The 14,152-nt window shown below is 36.3% G+C and overlaps 1 protein-coding gene across 3 annotated transcripts in view; it reads left to right on the top strand.

Annotated features, from left to right (window-relative positions):
* The window catches only part of rgs14b (regulator of G protein signaling 14b), a 28,165-nt gene extending 16,374 nt beyond the window's left edge, over positions 1 to 11,791 (top strand). For 2 of the 3 annotated variants that reach the window (XM_088604313.1, XM_088604315.1), the window contains 13 exons: positions 1,583 to 1,752; positions 2,743 to 2,835; positions 3,065 to 3,208; positions 3,629 to 3,808; positions 4,705 to 4,846; positions 5,400 to 5,506; positions 6,083 to 6,286; positions 7,163 to 7,236; positions 7,728 to 7,854; positions 8,103 to 8,184; positions 8,698 to 8,756; positions 8,846 to 8,957; positions 10,281 to 11,791. In XM_088604313.1, coding sequence (XP_088460439.1) covers positions 1,583 to 1,752; positions 2,743 to 2,835; positions 3,065 to 3,208; positions 3,629 to 3,808; positions 4,705 to 4,846; positions 5,400 to 5,506; positions 6,083 to 6,286; positions 7,163 to 7,236; positions 7,728 to 7,854; positions 8,103 to 8,184; positions 8,698 to 8,756; positions 8,846 to 8,957; positions 10,281 to 10,708 — 1,922 coding nt within the window. In that variant the 3' untranslated portion in view covers positions 10,709 to 11,791. The remainder of the gene's footprint in view (positions 1 to 1,582; positions 1,753 to 2,742; positions 2,836 to 3,064; positions 3,209 to 3,628; positions 3,809 to 4,704; positions 4,847 to 5,399; positions 5,507 to 6,082; positions 6,287 to 7,162; positions 7,237 to 7,727; positions 7,855 to 8,102; positions 8,185 to 8,697; positions 8,757 to 8,845; positions 8,958 to 10,280) is intronic. The other variant, XM_088604314.1, reaches the window with a different exon arrangement.
* The last annotated feature ends 2,361 nt before the right edge of the window (positions 11,792 to 14,152 follow it).

Raw genomic sequence — 14,152 nt, 5'->3', positions numbered from 1 at the left:
CAGTAGAGTTTGTATGTTCTTCCCATCTTCGCATGGAGTTCCTCTGGGTCCCCTGGTTTCCACCCAGAGTCCAGAAAAAATGCCAGTAGTTTAATTGGCTTCTGGGACTATTGGTCCTAAGTGTGCCTTGTGTGGTGTGTGGTGTCCCATCCAGGGTGTATCCTGCCTTGTCCCCCTTGCTTACCGTGATAGACTCTGGCTCCCATGCAACCCTGAACTGGATAAAGTGGTTATGAAATGAATGGATGGATGTTTTGCTATTACCTTAAACAAAGGTTAGGCATTGTTGGTATTGTTTGTTCTAAGAATTCTGTTATAATTTCCTCAAAATTAAATTACTGCTGCGTGAATATTCAATTCAATTCATGCTATATTGTCCCTTTTGGGGAAATTCATTTTACAGCACACTTCCAACCTAGCGACAAGGTATACTGTATATGCACTTATTTCTTATGTTTATTATCCCTAACCTCTTTTTGTGGTAACTGACCTTTAAAAATCTGAATTAGTGTATTTTTCTGAAATCTCTGAAACATGTTCTGTTTCAGACCCAGTTTGTTTAATGCCTTATTTATGCTTTTATCTCATAAAGACTCTGTTTTCGAGGGTTTCTAGTATGCTCCTGCAGGGCCTGCAGTATATTCAAAACAGTGCTGTACAGTTTCTAACAAGGTCAAGAAAATATGATTAGATATCTCCAGTTTCAAAACTTCTTCACTAGCTATCTGTTGGATTTCATGTTTATTATAACATTATTTTAACTTTCAAGGCCTTAAATGGTCATGGCCACGCTTACATTTAAAATCTGTTTTCGTCAGGAACTTATGCTCTGACAAAAACGACATCTCTGTATGTATCTTGTACAAAGCTGTGCACAATGGGAGACCAAACCTCTGGAGCTGTCACACCAATCACAATCAAAATACATGTTTAGGAATTTTACACATTGATTTAGTGATCATGTGTAGTAAGAAATAATGCATATATTATTTCAGGTTTAGGCTATCCTCAGGTGTCACCTGTTTACTAAATTAAGCTTCCCCTAATTTGAAATAACTTCCTCTTCTAAGCATTTTGGGTTTTAATGTAAAGAGGAAAGTAGTTGTGCATCGGTGTTTGTCCCTATTATCAGAGATGTTCTGCTCTGATGCATTTTTATCCTTGTTCTCAAATGGTCGTGGATTTTACAAATTTCAAAGAGATCCTGGTGAGTCTGAGGAAAGTTTGTGCTCAAAACGTTCATGTTTCACTTGGTTTCTTTTTCCTGAAGGGGTGGAGGGGCATGTCGCTGGATCTGCTTAAATTGACAAGAGTTGTGACCGTCATGAATGAACAATGAAAGGCTTTGATTATAAAATCAATTATTTAGACCGCTTACTATTATCTCTTTTGGGCAAAGAAGACTAGAGCAGTTTTTAGATCTTTCTGGAGAAAATTTTTGTTCCTGATGATTTTGGGAATTCTGCTCATTATCCAGAACTTATATTAAAACAAACTGCAAGCCAGCAGGATGTGGGATTCATGCAGTAGCAGAGTTCAGTATTTGGATCTGCATGACGAGCAGCTCTTTGTCATCATTTAGAATTGAATGTCACCGAGGGAGATGGGCACGGCAGCACTCACAGCCTGAATAGCAACACCAGCTTGCCCAGTGTCCAGAGTGGCAGCCGTCGTGTGGAAAAGTCTGTGGCCAGCTGGGCAGTCTCATTCGAGAGGCTCCTGGAGGACCCCACAGGTGTCCGCTATTTCACGGTAAGGCTCCGACATAAGCCCACAAGCAGTAAGATTAATGCTGAAATTTAACTCGACTTGTTGTAGGTTGGTTACTGGTATTTAATGGTTTTTTTCACTACCAAAGATTATGAAAATCATCTTATTTGATCATTAGAGGCTAGAAATCTCAGGTTTTAGAGATACTTTTGAGAGTAGAGGGTTTACTTAAAAATGCGACTAGTTTATAGACTAGATTGTTACTGTTGTGAGGCTACCTTTGTTACCTCATTTGGAATAGTTTTTCACAGATTCTAAATAGATTATATTTAGATTAAATACATGAAAATTACGAGATTAAGTAATTAGATTGTGTCTAGTAGCTATTATTCATTCATCCATTCTACAGTATGCTGTGATTTGTGTATTACAGAATACTATTATGAATGAACAAAAATGGAACTTTATACATGTTGAAAAGTTTTTTTACATTTCCTCATCCTCTTTGTACAACTTCGGTCTGAAAACCTGTGAAGGTATTGTTTTGTGGCCATTAAAACAACCCCAATATCAGTAATTTCTGATTAAAATTGAACCTGCTCCATAAACAAATGTATAGCAGTTGGAGAGGAGCCTGGTGTGTCTGTAAAGAATTATATCACTTCAGTAGTTCATCCAAATCTCAATACAACAAAGAGATGAAATGTATGGAATGTCTGAAAAGTATTAAAAATTAATCTGGCATAACTCATGTGGCGGAGGGAAGGGCGGCCTCCCTGTGGGGATGAGGTTGTCAGGACCCTTCCTCTCTCTTTATGAGGAATGAGCCAGGGAGCTGCTGTAAAGGTGAAGATGGGATGGAAAGAGTGCAAGAAAGAATAGAAAAGTTTGCACTTAGGGGCTGAAATATTATCTGCTGAGCTGTGAAAAAACATCTTTTGGCTGTGGCTTTTTCTTATGTTCAATTAATTCCACAATTCCACAATAGTTGTATGTGGTGTAACATGAGCTTTGCTTTTTTGTGTATTGCAGGCTTTTCTGAAATCAGAAGTCAGCGCAGAGAATATCCTATTCTGGCAGGCTTGCGAGAAGTTCAGGCAGATTCCTCCCAGTCAGAAGGATGAGGTACTGTAGACACGTTTTACTTTTTTTCAAAACACAGATATGTAGTGCTAGATACTGTATGTATTTCTATCCTGAATTCTGCACTGAAATTATTATCTATCTTGGGCAACAAGCCCAAGACTAGAACCATTAACAATCATGAAGATTCAATATTTACTTTTGAATAAATTGGGATTCAAAAGAAGGACTCTTTAGTCCTATTCCAAGACTAATCATTTTGACTGTACAGCTGTTACGTGAGGCCAGAGAGATCTATGTCAACTACCTATCAAGCAACGCGCTACATGCCATTAACATTGATGACACAGCCAGGATAGAGGAGAGCCTGCTGGACAACCCCACACTGGACATGTTCCAGAAAGCCCAACAACAGGTAGTACACCAAGGCCAATTCTTTTTGTTATGGAATGCTGGTCAAGTCTGCTGAGTACGTCTGTTGCATCTGATCTGATCTATAATGCATAATCATCAAAATTTTATAGTATAGTCAGTATAGTTTCTAAAAGTGATCAGAAAGTTTCAACCATATGTATTGCAGACTGAAGACACTTTTATTACCTGTGATTGCAAAAGATTTTAGTTTAGTCCAGTCTATATTAATTTATCTTTATTACATATCTTTTGCTTTATTGTTTGTTTATGCCATGTGGTCTTTCCTATTTTATAACTGAACAGGTGAATTGATTAGCACATTAATGTAATTTATATTTACAAAATAATATTCCCAAATATACACTCGTTGACCAGCAATGTATTTACTTTTCATTTCGCTTTCCCCTCCTCTCTGATGCAGATATTCAAGCTGATGAAATTTGACAGCTATACCCGCTTTGTTAGGTCCCAGCTGTACCAGAAATGTATGCTGGCCAATGTGGCAGGACAGCCCTTGCCTGACCTTTGTCCTGGTTCCAAGAGCCCAGGTTCTAGGAAGAGCATGATCAATGATAGTCCCTCTTTGACTGACTCCAAAAAGGTAAAACATTTGCACTCGCATCTGAATCTGGTAACACTTTTCTCTAATGAAGCTAAAAAACACTGTCATAACACCTTCAGAAACACTCCCCCACACAATACTGTAAAACAACATCTATAAAAGCCACATGGCAAAATAAAACTTCACATAAACACACCAGGACCTCTGTTACTGAATGGATCAGTAGAAAGCTTTTGTCAGCTCACAGCTACTTCACAGTGTATTTAATAATTTTCACTTTTCTCTACCTAGGTTTAGCTTTCAGCTGTATTAATGTCTTATTATGAATCTTTGCAAATAATTGCATCCCATGTCATTTGGATAAATTGCTTTTGATTGAGGATTATGTGTGGTGTGTTATTTTGTGTTACTCTAATAGCTATGAAGATGTTTCTTAGCCTCATTCAAGCAAAAGTGTTACTGAAGTTCAAGAATTCTTCAACTGAGAGGGAGAGAAATTAGTAATATACGGTATAAGCTAAAGAGCATACAAAATCATGTGATGTAGTGTAAATTAATTATCTTACACTTTATTTTTTCTAGCAAAAGATCCAAAATCTAGACGGCTTTTAAAAGAAGCCTTATGTTTCTTTTCAGTCTAAATTCAGTTACATTGAATGCAAACCACAAATGTTAAAATACTGTGGTGCTTTTTATGATTAAACTCAGTGTCTAATACCAGGGAGATTTTGTTTCTGAGTAATAATGGCAAGGCAGGGTCTAACAGAGGAGTACCTGATAGTTCCCAACAGATTTTATTGTATCACTGACTAAATTTATGAAACACCAAGAAGATTTTTTTTAATCTTATTTTTTACTTCATTTCAAATTGTAATGTATGGATTGTTGTTTTAAGATAGTTTAGAACTAAATGTCTCAGATATGGTGTTTTTTAGAAGAAGAAGTTGAAGGCTGGAAAGTCCTTACCTTTTGATGTGGAGGACAGCTCAGAGAGAAAGAGAGCTACATTGGATGGCCGGCCCAGTCAGGACAAATCAAAGAGGGACAAGCGTCGTGAGATGAGAGGCTCATGGGGAGGTATGGTTATTAGCACGATAAAAAAATGATTCTAAATACAGTTCCAAATGAATAATTAAAAAAGGCATTGGATTTTGTTTGAAGGCTTAAGACAGCTTATCATCACAATCCAATGTAAGGACAAACCAAGTTCTATCGAGAAATGACGGGATTCTGATTTATTCAACTGAAATCACAAAATTTCTTTCAATGTAGAATATACATATGGCATTTTACTGTTTTACTCTAGGTTTGACTTGCATTAACATTTGTGCTTTTGGAACATTTTGAACAGTTTGGAACATTCTGAATGACCTGGATTGTGGGAATGGCCAAATCTTAGATAACTCCTTTAACCTAAATTCCTAAGTTTCAATTTATTTAACAGGTTCATTTTGAAACTTTGTTGTTGAGGGCAAGTTGTTAGGCTACAAGAACCAGTTTAACTAATGGACTTTTACTGCTAAAATGTCACACTGCTGTTTCTGAATCTCACTTAGCCTGTCTCTTTCTTACAACACCTCTGTAACCAAGCCTCAGTTTCCTCTAAATTATTAAAAACCTGTTTCAACAGCAGAGCTGTCTGACCAGCGATCAATATCAGTTTCCCGCCGTGAGTCCCAGAGCTCTGTCACCTCATCCACCAGTGTGGAACTGGGGTCTTTCTGCAATAAAGGAGAGGTACAGTATGTGCTCACTGTCTTAATGCCTCTTTCATGTTGTTTAAAACTTCAAATATCCAGAAACAACATGGCTTCCACTTTGTGACTTGTAATCTAAACATGCCAAACAAAACTAAGGTGCTTTATAATTTACTGTTCAAAACTTAGATGTTTTCATACCTTTATTGATAGGTAAAATGCAGCAATGCAGCAATGTAAATAATGTAGAAACGATGATAACAATACACAATAAAACCCTTCTTCCTTAACAGATTAATCAGCGTGCGTCTAAAGTGATGGTTGATTACAGAAAGGAAGTGCTTTTTAATAGTTCACAAAGAACACTTCCCTTTTTTATTGATGCGGAATATGCTTTATCAGATCTATCTGTTTATGTCATCGACACCAGGCGAAAAAAGTATGTATTGAAATGCCTATAACAAGATACTCATGCTTTGTCATTCAATAATTATATTCCCGGAAACTCTGTCACTAAAGCCACAGCATCTCACCAAACAAAGTACAAGCTGTTTTACTTTTGTGTTTTTTTTTAATTAGATTGTTTGTCTTGAATTTTTCACTCTTGTCGTGACAGAATGGAAGCTCCTGTCCTCGTGTTACTTACCAAGATAAAGAAAGCCGTGCTGTGAAGTACTGCTGTGTCTACCTGCCTGATGGGACGGCTTCCCTCGCCCCCGTGCGCGCTGACCTCACCGTACGAGACATGCTGTCGGGGATCTGCGAGAAAAGGGGAATCCTGCTAAAAGACGTCAAAATCTACTTAAAGGGGAATGATAAAGTGGGTCTCAGTGCTTTGTGAAGTTGCAACAAAACGCTGATATAACTGAGCTGTTACTCCACTAAGACCTGAACTTAGGAAACCTTAAAAGCTTTTGAACTTAGCTTTTCCTGTAATATATTAAGTACCAACCTTGCAGGCTGGTTTTGTTTTAGGTTTTAATGTCTTTCTAATATTCTGTAATAATAATAATATTCTGGAAGGTAAAAATTGAAGAAAAAAGGAATCAAAACTGAAAAGGGGGAAATTGTTATTGTTGTTAAGATTATCTTAAATCAAAATTTACCTTTTACATTTTCATTTTATTAAATATAATGATAGTCAACAAACCATGTTGTAACACCTATTAAATTATTTGTATTTTATTTTTATATTTTTCATTACATGATTATTTTATTATTATAGCCTGATTAGAAACTTTGAGCAATCTTAATAACAGTACAGTACATCTAGTTTTAGTCATCAACATTCATCTCATCTTCATATGGAAGATTCTCTTCCCGGTGTGGTTAGAATCTTTCCACCAAACGATGGTGTTAATTGGCAGGGGGTTAACGGGGGTAGGACTGGGATAAGTTGGCCAATGGCCTGAACCAAGGAGTGTATCCTCCAGTCAGTACAAACAAACAAAGGCGAGATGTAGCTTTCAGTGTGTCACAGGATAAGCCTGTCTGCCCTACCTCATTCTGCTCACGTGGGTACAGGAGTTGTTGCTGGATGTAGAGACACAATAAGCTCATCTGCAATTAGCAATTCCAGATTGGATGGGCATAAAAAAAAACAATTAGAGAATCCCCATCTATCATCATCAATCATCTACCTGCCTTTTTTGTGCCACTGTTTGACAGAAACTCTCATCTCTCCTCTTCCCAACAGCCTCTTTCTCTTGACCAGGAAAGCCTTGTCCTAACAGATCAACAGGTCCTTCTGGAGACCATGATAACATTTACGTGAGTGGTTTTGGTGCACCTGTTAATCAGTGCTACTCAACCAACTATATTACTTTTTTTGGTGTCATACCTTTTTTTTCCCCTGTTAATAATTGTATTGACTTTTAATGCTTAAAACTATAAGATAACTCCTGTAGTAAAATAACTTTGTAGTAGCACGGTATACAGTCTCATCTTTATATTATTTGCTTTTTAATTATGCTTTTCTTCTGCAAATGATTCAAAATTGGGAAACCAATGTTCGTTTTGCTACAATGCGTCATTGTTTTTTCATAATGTTAGACTTGGGCTTCCTTTATTTTCAATCTTTACAGCTACTGTAGATGTACTGGATGTACACTATGTGCCCCCTTTTGTTATAGTTTAATTTAATTGCAAGCTAATTACACAGTACTTCACCATTCAGTCAGTAGTTACTCAACTGGCACCGTAATATTGCTGTAGTAAGGACTGATGTTTATTTCCATTAAACTCTCTTTTATTTCATTTAGATTGGAGGTGGTGTTTCTTGGTAAAACTGTAGGAATTGTTGCTAAATCCAGCAAGGTTCTCTCTGAAGCTCTCGCCCCTGTCCTGAGGAAAAATGAACTCAGACCCGAAGAGGTGGTGGCTACTATTGTAAGTACTGCATTGGAAACATGCAGTAACTGGAATGAGCTTAACTGTTTATTAACAGTAGTTCTGGCTTGTCAAAAAGACAAAACTGCTTTTCCCAAGAGGTGTGTATATATATTCTATATGTATAACTGTGGAGGTAATAAACACTTTGCTTTTTTGAAGATATCTTATAATTTCCCCCAGAGATGAAGAAATTGCTCTGCCTTGTGTTAGTGGAAGTTTCCTTGAATCTAAATATTGTTTTTCAGAGTGGAAGCCAGGAGCCTTTAAACATGAGCATACCTGTCATGTCGTTAGCCAAAAAGAAAGTACTTCTGGACAGAATAAAAGGTAGAAACACACATTTTATTTTTTCATGCATTTTTTTAAATTCCTTAAATTCATTCACTGAGAAATAAATATTTAGTTTTAATGTTTAATGTCTGACGTTTTAATACCAGAATGAATGTATATGCTTCCTATTAGATCAAATATTAAGATATATATGACTGGTGTAGAAATGGGATTTTCTTTTAACATACCACTTACAGTACAATGGAATATGTATATCATGATAGAGATTAAGTACCTTATAGGTTTTTATGTTTATATGTGCTTTTAGAACTTGTTTAGTGTGGTCAAGCCACAGGGAAAATGAATGTTTTTTTTGCTTATCAGAAGATCTAAATAATCTTTTCTTGAGTGTACGTAAATCATTTTAAAACAACAATATAAGATACTATGGTGGAAAACTACTATATATTTTGATTCATTTTTAAAACACAACTGGACTAAGGTGTATTTGTGTACCAGACCAAATCAAATAAGATATTAAGGTCAAACTTTTATTTCTTACTTTCTTAGGTAAAGAACAGAGTAGCAACACAAAAACACCTATTTCCCCTCCAGAGATTCAAGTGATTGTAAGTACTGTATGTCATTACATACTTTGAAAAATAATTAAAGTATGCGCTCAGTATGTGAATTCTCATACTGATTTCATTTTTAATAGGAAAGTTCAATACAAGAAGAAAAGAGTGAGACTCCCTACACTGGAAGAAACCAAACCAGAACAAACTCCAGAGTGAGAAACCCCATGCAGAGGAGAACATACGACATGGATGGTATTGAATTTTTCAGGTTTTAAAACATAGTCTAAAGGATCTAAGTGGGGCAATAAATTGATGTGGGATTTTAGTGACAAAATTTTGTTGATCAATCTTTAACATACAAAACAGATTTCACATGACAGAAATCCCAGAAATACACAGTGAAACTTCTTTTGTTCATCAGGTAATGTCTATGAACCTATTATCATCACCTTTAAATTATTATTTTTTCAGTGAAAATGTAAGGATGGAATATTTTCATCAGAAGGGGGACTAGTGTGAACTGTAAATCCAACCTAAGATATCATCTTTCTGCCCAGAAAAAGCTGTCCTTGTTTTAAGATTAATGTGAGAAAGCTGGGGTCACCAAGGCTTTATAACCCTTGACCCCTCACACACCTCTGCAGGGTACAGACAACTGACAAAGACCCAATATTTTGTCATATTACTGAGGAGGTGGTGGGAGGTTTAAAATGGTTAAACATTTTTGTGGTTTCCAGACACATTTTCTGCACATACTGTAGGTTCTGAAACCATTATCAGACAATTATCTCTCCATTACAGGTATTGGAATTAAATTGTCTTTGAGTCTTAATGTATTTCATGAAAACAATATAAATAAAATCAGAAATATTAAAATGAAGCCATACTGTTATTTTGAAATACCCCAAACTAAATGGTAACTTACCCAAAAATATGAGCTGGAATGTTTTCTAGGAGTAAAATACTTTGTGTTCTTTTGTCCCAGTGGCACTCTATTACAAAGACTTTGATACATTTGGTTCTATGTATTGTGGTTCACGAGGCCTATTGTGGTTCATGAGGTACAAGGCCTTAATAGAAAAAGCACCCTATGAAAACACTTTGAATGCATTTAAAAAAGTTATGAAGAAACCACTTCAACAAAATAAACAAAATATGTTTATTGCTCCATGTTGGGCAAGCTAGAGACATTTGTAAGTGGTTAAGTGAATTCAGTGTTTGTGTTTTTGCCTTTTATTTATAATCATGTCAAAGGATCACAAAATTCAAAACTGTTTTTATTTTACTCCAGATATCCAGACTGTTGGAAATGAAAAAGTAGTATCACATATAATAATACTGTATATTGAATTGCAAAGATATAAAAGAAAGCAAGTTGGAATATTGTTGTTCAAACTGAAAATTGAGACATTGAACCTGCAGTCCTAATTGTGTGGATAATGGTACAATCCTCCATAAATCTCACAGGGACACCTGTAGGATGAACATGCTGCTTTCCAATAGTTGTACATCATATTGTGGTTGAAAGTCTTTTATTAGATTATGCATTAAAAGCTCCTTCCCTTTCCTCCAAAGGGCTGATCGATCTTCTCTCCAAAGTGCAGAACTCCAGAGTGAATGATCAACGAGGCCTCCTTTGCAAAGAGAACTTGGTAATTCCCCACTTTTTGCAGCAGCCTCTGAGGGAGGAAGAAAGTGAGGAAGATGAGGACAAACGTGAGAAGCTGAAAGAGAGTCAGCTCGTGTCCGACCCTTCCCCTCCCCTGGCCCAACTGGACAGTGGTGGACAGAATGTTGAGAAGCAGCCTGCAAGCACCACCACACTTCCAGAATGCAACAAGCCAGTGAGTTCAGGGGACAGTGATACAGGACTAACTAATGACTCAGACCAAAGTGAATGTCAATCCAAACAGTCCAGCCAAGTGACAGACAGCAATGCACCTTCATTGCAGACGAAAATGCCCATTGTGCACACAGACTCCAGTCGCGAAACAACAGTATGATTTCCTGGCAGCAAAAAATTTTTTGCTTAACAAATGGGTTTTGCATTTTCCCCTCACTGTTTTTGAGAGAAGTCCTTTTTCAAGTTGGAAGAGTTCTGCTTTTCTCACTGCCAGCTGTAGATAAAGTGAGCTGAAAGTGGCTCAGTAAAAGAGCAGTGTTCTTTCTGTTATCTGAGTTATACTGTGCACTATAGACTTTAAGGTAATGTGTGTGAAGTGGAGGGGTCAGATGGTTTATTGGGATTATTTTTGTGTATTTGGACTAGAAAGAGAAACTACATTTTAAGCTTTCAAAAACCTTTTCCCTCTAATTGTATATATATTGTAGTATAGTTGTCTGCTTTAACTTATTTTAAATGGTGATTAAACTTATGTAGGCTTCGGATACTGTAGATTGGAAGAATTAGTTGTATAATAACATACAAAAAATGCTACACCTTTGTGCCTTTTTCTATTTTAACTTATACTTTGTTTTTCCATTTTGCACATTTTAAAGTAGAAACAATTGTCCATGCACTTTTTGCACTGTTCAGTAGTTCTTCTAAAATGTTGTGGTTTTCGGCTGTTAGTAAAAAGTATTAGATACATCCAATAAAAATAAAATCTCTCAAATTGCCTTGCTTTCCCTTTCAGCTGTCTGATTTTTTCCACTTTTAGAATTGCACTTTTGATTCTCTTAGCACCAATGAGGCACCTTGTTGAGAAAGACTGTTTATATTGTGCTACAGCAGAGCAGTAATCGGTCATGTATTTATTCAACATTAGTTTTATTCCAACACTGAAATTTGTGGATTATTGAATGAAAAACTTTAAGGGTAAGTTATTGTTATTTATTTTGTCTAGGTATTTTGCACTCCTCTATTTTAATTTATTTTTTTCCCCTTTTCACATTGTTTTTAGTTTGTATATGGGTATGTGTAATTATATTTCTTTGGTTTCGGCTTCCTTATTCTTTGTTATGATGTTAATCATTCTTTACCAGCTTAATATGTACTCATCTGGAATGCATACAGACCAAAAATAATTATTCCAAGCTGCTTTGTCCATGTTATAGTACAGAATAAATTGAATATGAAATGGAAAGTAACTGCTGGAGGCCTCTGATTTTTCACTTTGGAATGTTGCTTTAGCAAGTTAATCATGTATTAAGCGTTTCCTAGTTTTCATTTAAGAAAGCTGATCTGGGTGTCATGGTTTTGCAATGGTTACCATTGCTGCCTTACAGTAATGGGGATCATCACAGGTGCCTTTTTAGCTTTCAGTTTTTCTTCTCAATCTCATTCCTTGCAAAGGTGCGAGAGGTTTTAACATAGCCACACTAAATAATGCATAACAGTTTTAGCATCCTCAGGAAATTATTTTTCAAAAACCTGTCATCTGCCAAGCTGTCAGACACTACTGGATGTGGCTATGAAAAACGTTTACCATACCTAAATTATTTCTTGTGTTTCTTGTGTGCTTAAACATGTTCATGGCTCTTAAAATATAAAGATCATTGTAGATTTAAATACAAAGACCTAGATTTTAATGTAAAAAAATGTGACAAAAGAAACTGAAGTCTACTGGTTTGAAACCACCCAGTTTACTTCTGGTTTTATTTGCAATGGACAGGATTTGGAGAATGAAATGCCTCTATATACAGGAACAAGTAATAGGTTTATTCCATGCTGAAAAAAAGAAGAAAGAGAACACAATGTTTCGGCTGGTGTGAGAGAGACAAGGCAGTAGGCAAAGGTAATGTAGCTGGAGAACAAAGGCTGGGAGAGAGGAGGTATATATACTATATACTCTATATACAGTACTGAAATCAACTTCCCTTTAAATTGTTAAGTGAAGGCAAGATTCCAATGTTTTTTTTTTCTGTGGGGGTGGGAACATATTGACTTTAACCTTGATTGTTTTCATTGACAATTTTAAGTCTAGACACCCCTAGGTGGGTCTGGCAATAAGTGTCTCCAAAACAGCAGGGGTTTGTTTTCTACATTTAGTGAGCTCTGGGAGATGTTTGATGCCTGGAGCCGAGATCTGGAATCAAACCATTAATGCACTGACATATTGTTGTACTTCTGAGTCTGAGGCAATTTCTGTGTTCAGGGAAATTGGATGAACACAGTTGTTTCCCTGTCAGTTGCTCTCTCTACAACACAGTAATATCACAAGGGAAAACTGAACTCTCATATTCCCTCAAATGACTGATTTTGATTGGAGTAGGTCATATTAAGTTCTGGAACCTAGCTAAAGGTATTTTTTTTTTCTAAAATCACCTTTCAAGTTGGGCAAATGATTGCCATTTAGAGTAAATGCAGACCTCAAAATGTTTGCTACTGTACATGATACACATGTAAAAAAATCAATGAAGAAGATCTTGCAGTCTCTCTGTTTCAAAAGTTTAATCAAAAACAATCTCCAAAAAGGACAAGGATTAAGCATTGTTTTTGGCACTCACTAGACAAGCTACAGAAGATTCAGTTCCTGCATAATAAATATCAAGAAGAGTGATAATTGATTTCTTCCCCCTTTTAGGTTTTACCTTTAAGTGCTCATAAATTCTTTAGTGAAACATTAAGAATTAACGCATCTATGTCCCCTGGGATGAAAAACAGTTTGTAGTTTTCATTGAAGTTCTGTATCAGACAGAAACTGCTCAAATGATGTTGTCAGTAATTAGAAGGGTTGATCTGTTATTTGATTGCATTTTTCTCCACTTCACAGTCTAGACCATTCTTCTTTGCACTAGGGCAAGTTAGTTAAGATAAAATACCCACATGTTATAGTTATGTAATTGTGTGTAACTTGCAATGGCTGGCTAGCATACTGTACCATTGCAGTGTGTAATGATCTGATTTTCAGTGCTTTTTCATGGTTAATTAACTAAGAAAAAAGGGTTACGTAGCTCATTTAACATCTACAAAGCTGCCTTTTTTGCTAGGGATTACTGAGAATCAATCAAAAAGCATGTCTACCTGACTGTGAGAATATTCATAATTTTAGAAATAATATAAATGTTAAGACATTATGATTCAGTGTTTATTGCAAGTCTAGGCATGATGAGTTCTTGTTTGACCTGCTTGGGTAAGGGTCAACCAGCTGCCTGTGGGACATTTGGACCTGCAAAGGTGGAGATGAGTTAATGGAGGGATACAGAAGAAAACCTTATGTGAAGAGATTTGCTTCCTTTATAGCTTTTCAGAAAGTGGCTTTGTGAAAGATTGTAAGAGCAAAAGAGGCGAAAGGAAAAAGGAATTGTCATTCCTGTAATATGCACACGACCACATAGTGAATATAGCTACAGTTAGTGCCATCGGCTGACGTCATTGACCACATGACGTTCCATGTTGATTGGTGTGTGGGAATGGGATTCATACAAGTTAAGGAACACAGGGTGAAGTACACATGGGTTAACATGTTTGGAGTTATATTACGGAATAAAGTGTTTTTGTTCTT

The sequence above is a fragment of the Lepisosteus platostomus genome, chromosome 13 (genome assembly GCF_059453375.1).
Source record: "Lepisosteus platostomus isolate fLepPlt1 chromosome 13, fLepPlt1.hap1, whole genome shotgun sequence".
Lineage (NCBI taxonomy): Eukaryota > Metazoa > Chordata > Actinopteri > Semionotiformes > Lepisosteidae > Lepisosteus > Lepisosteus platostomus.
Note: the sequence above shows the minus strand (reverse complement) of the source record. Positions and strands in the feature narration are given on the sequence as shown.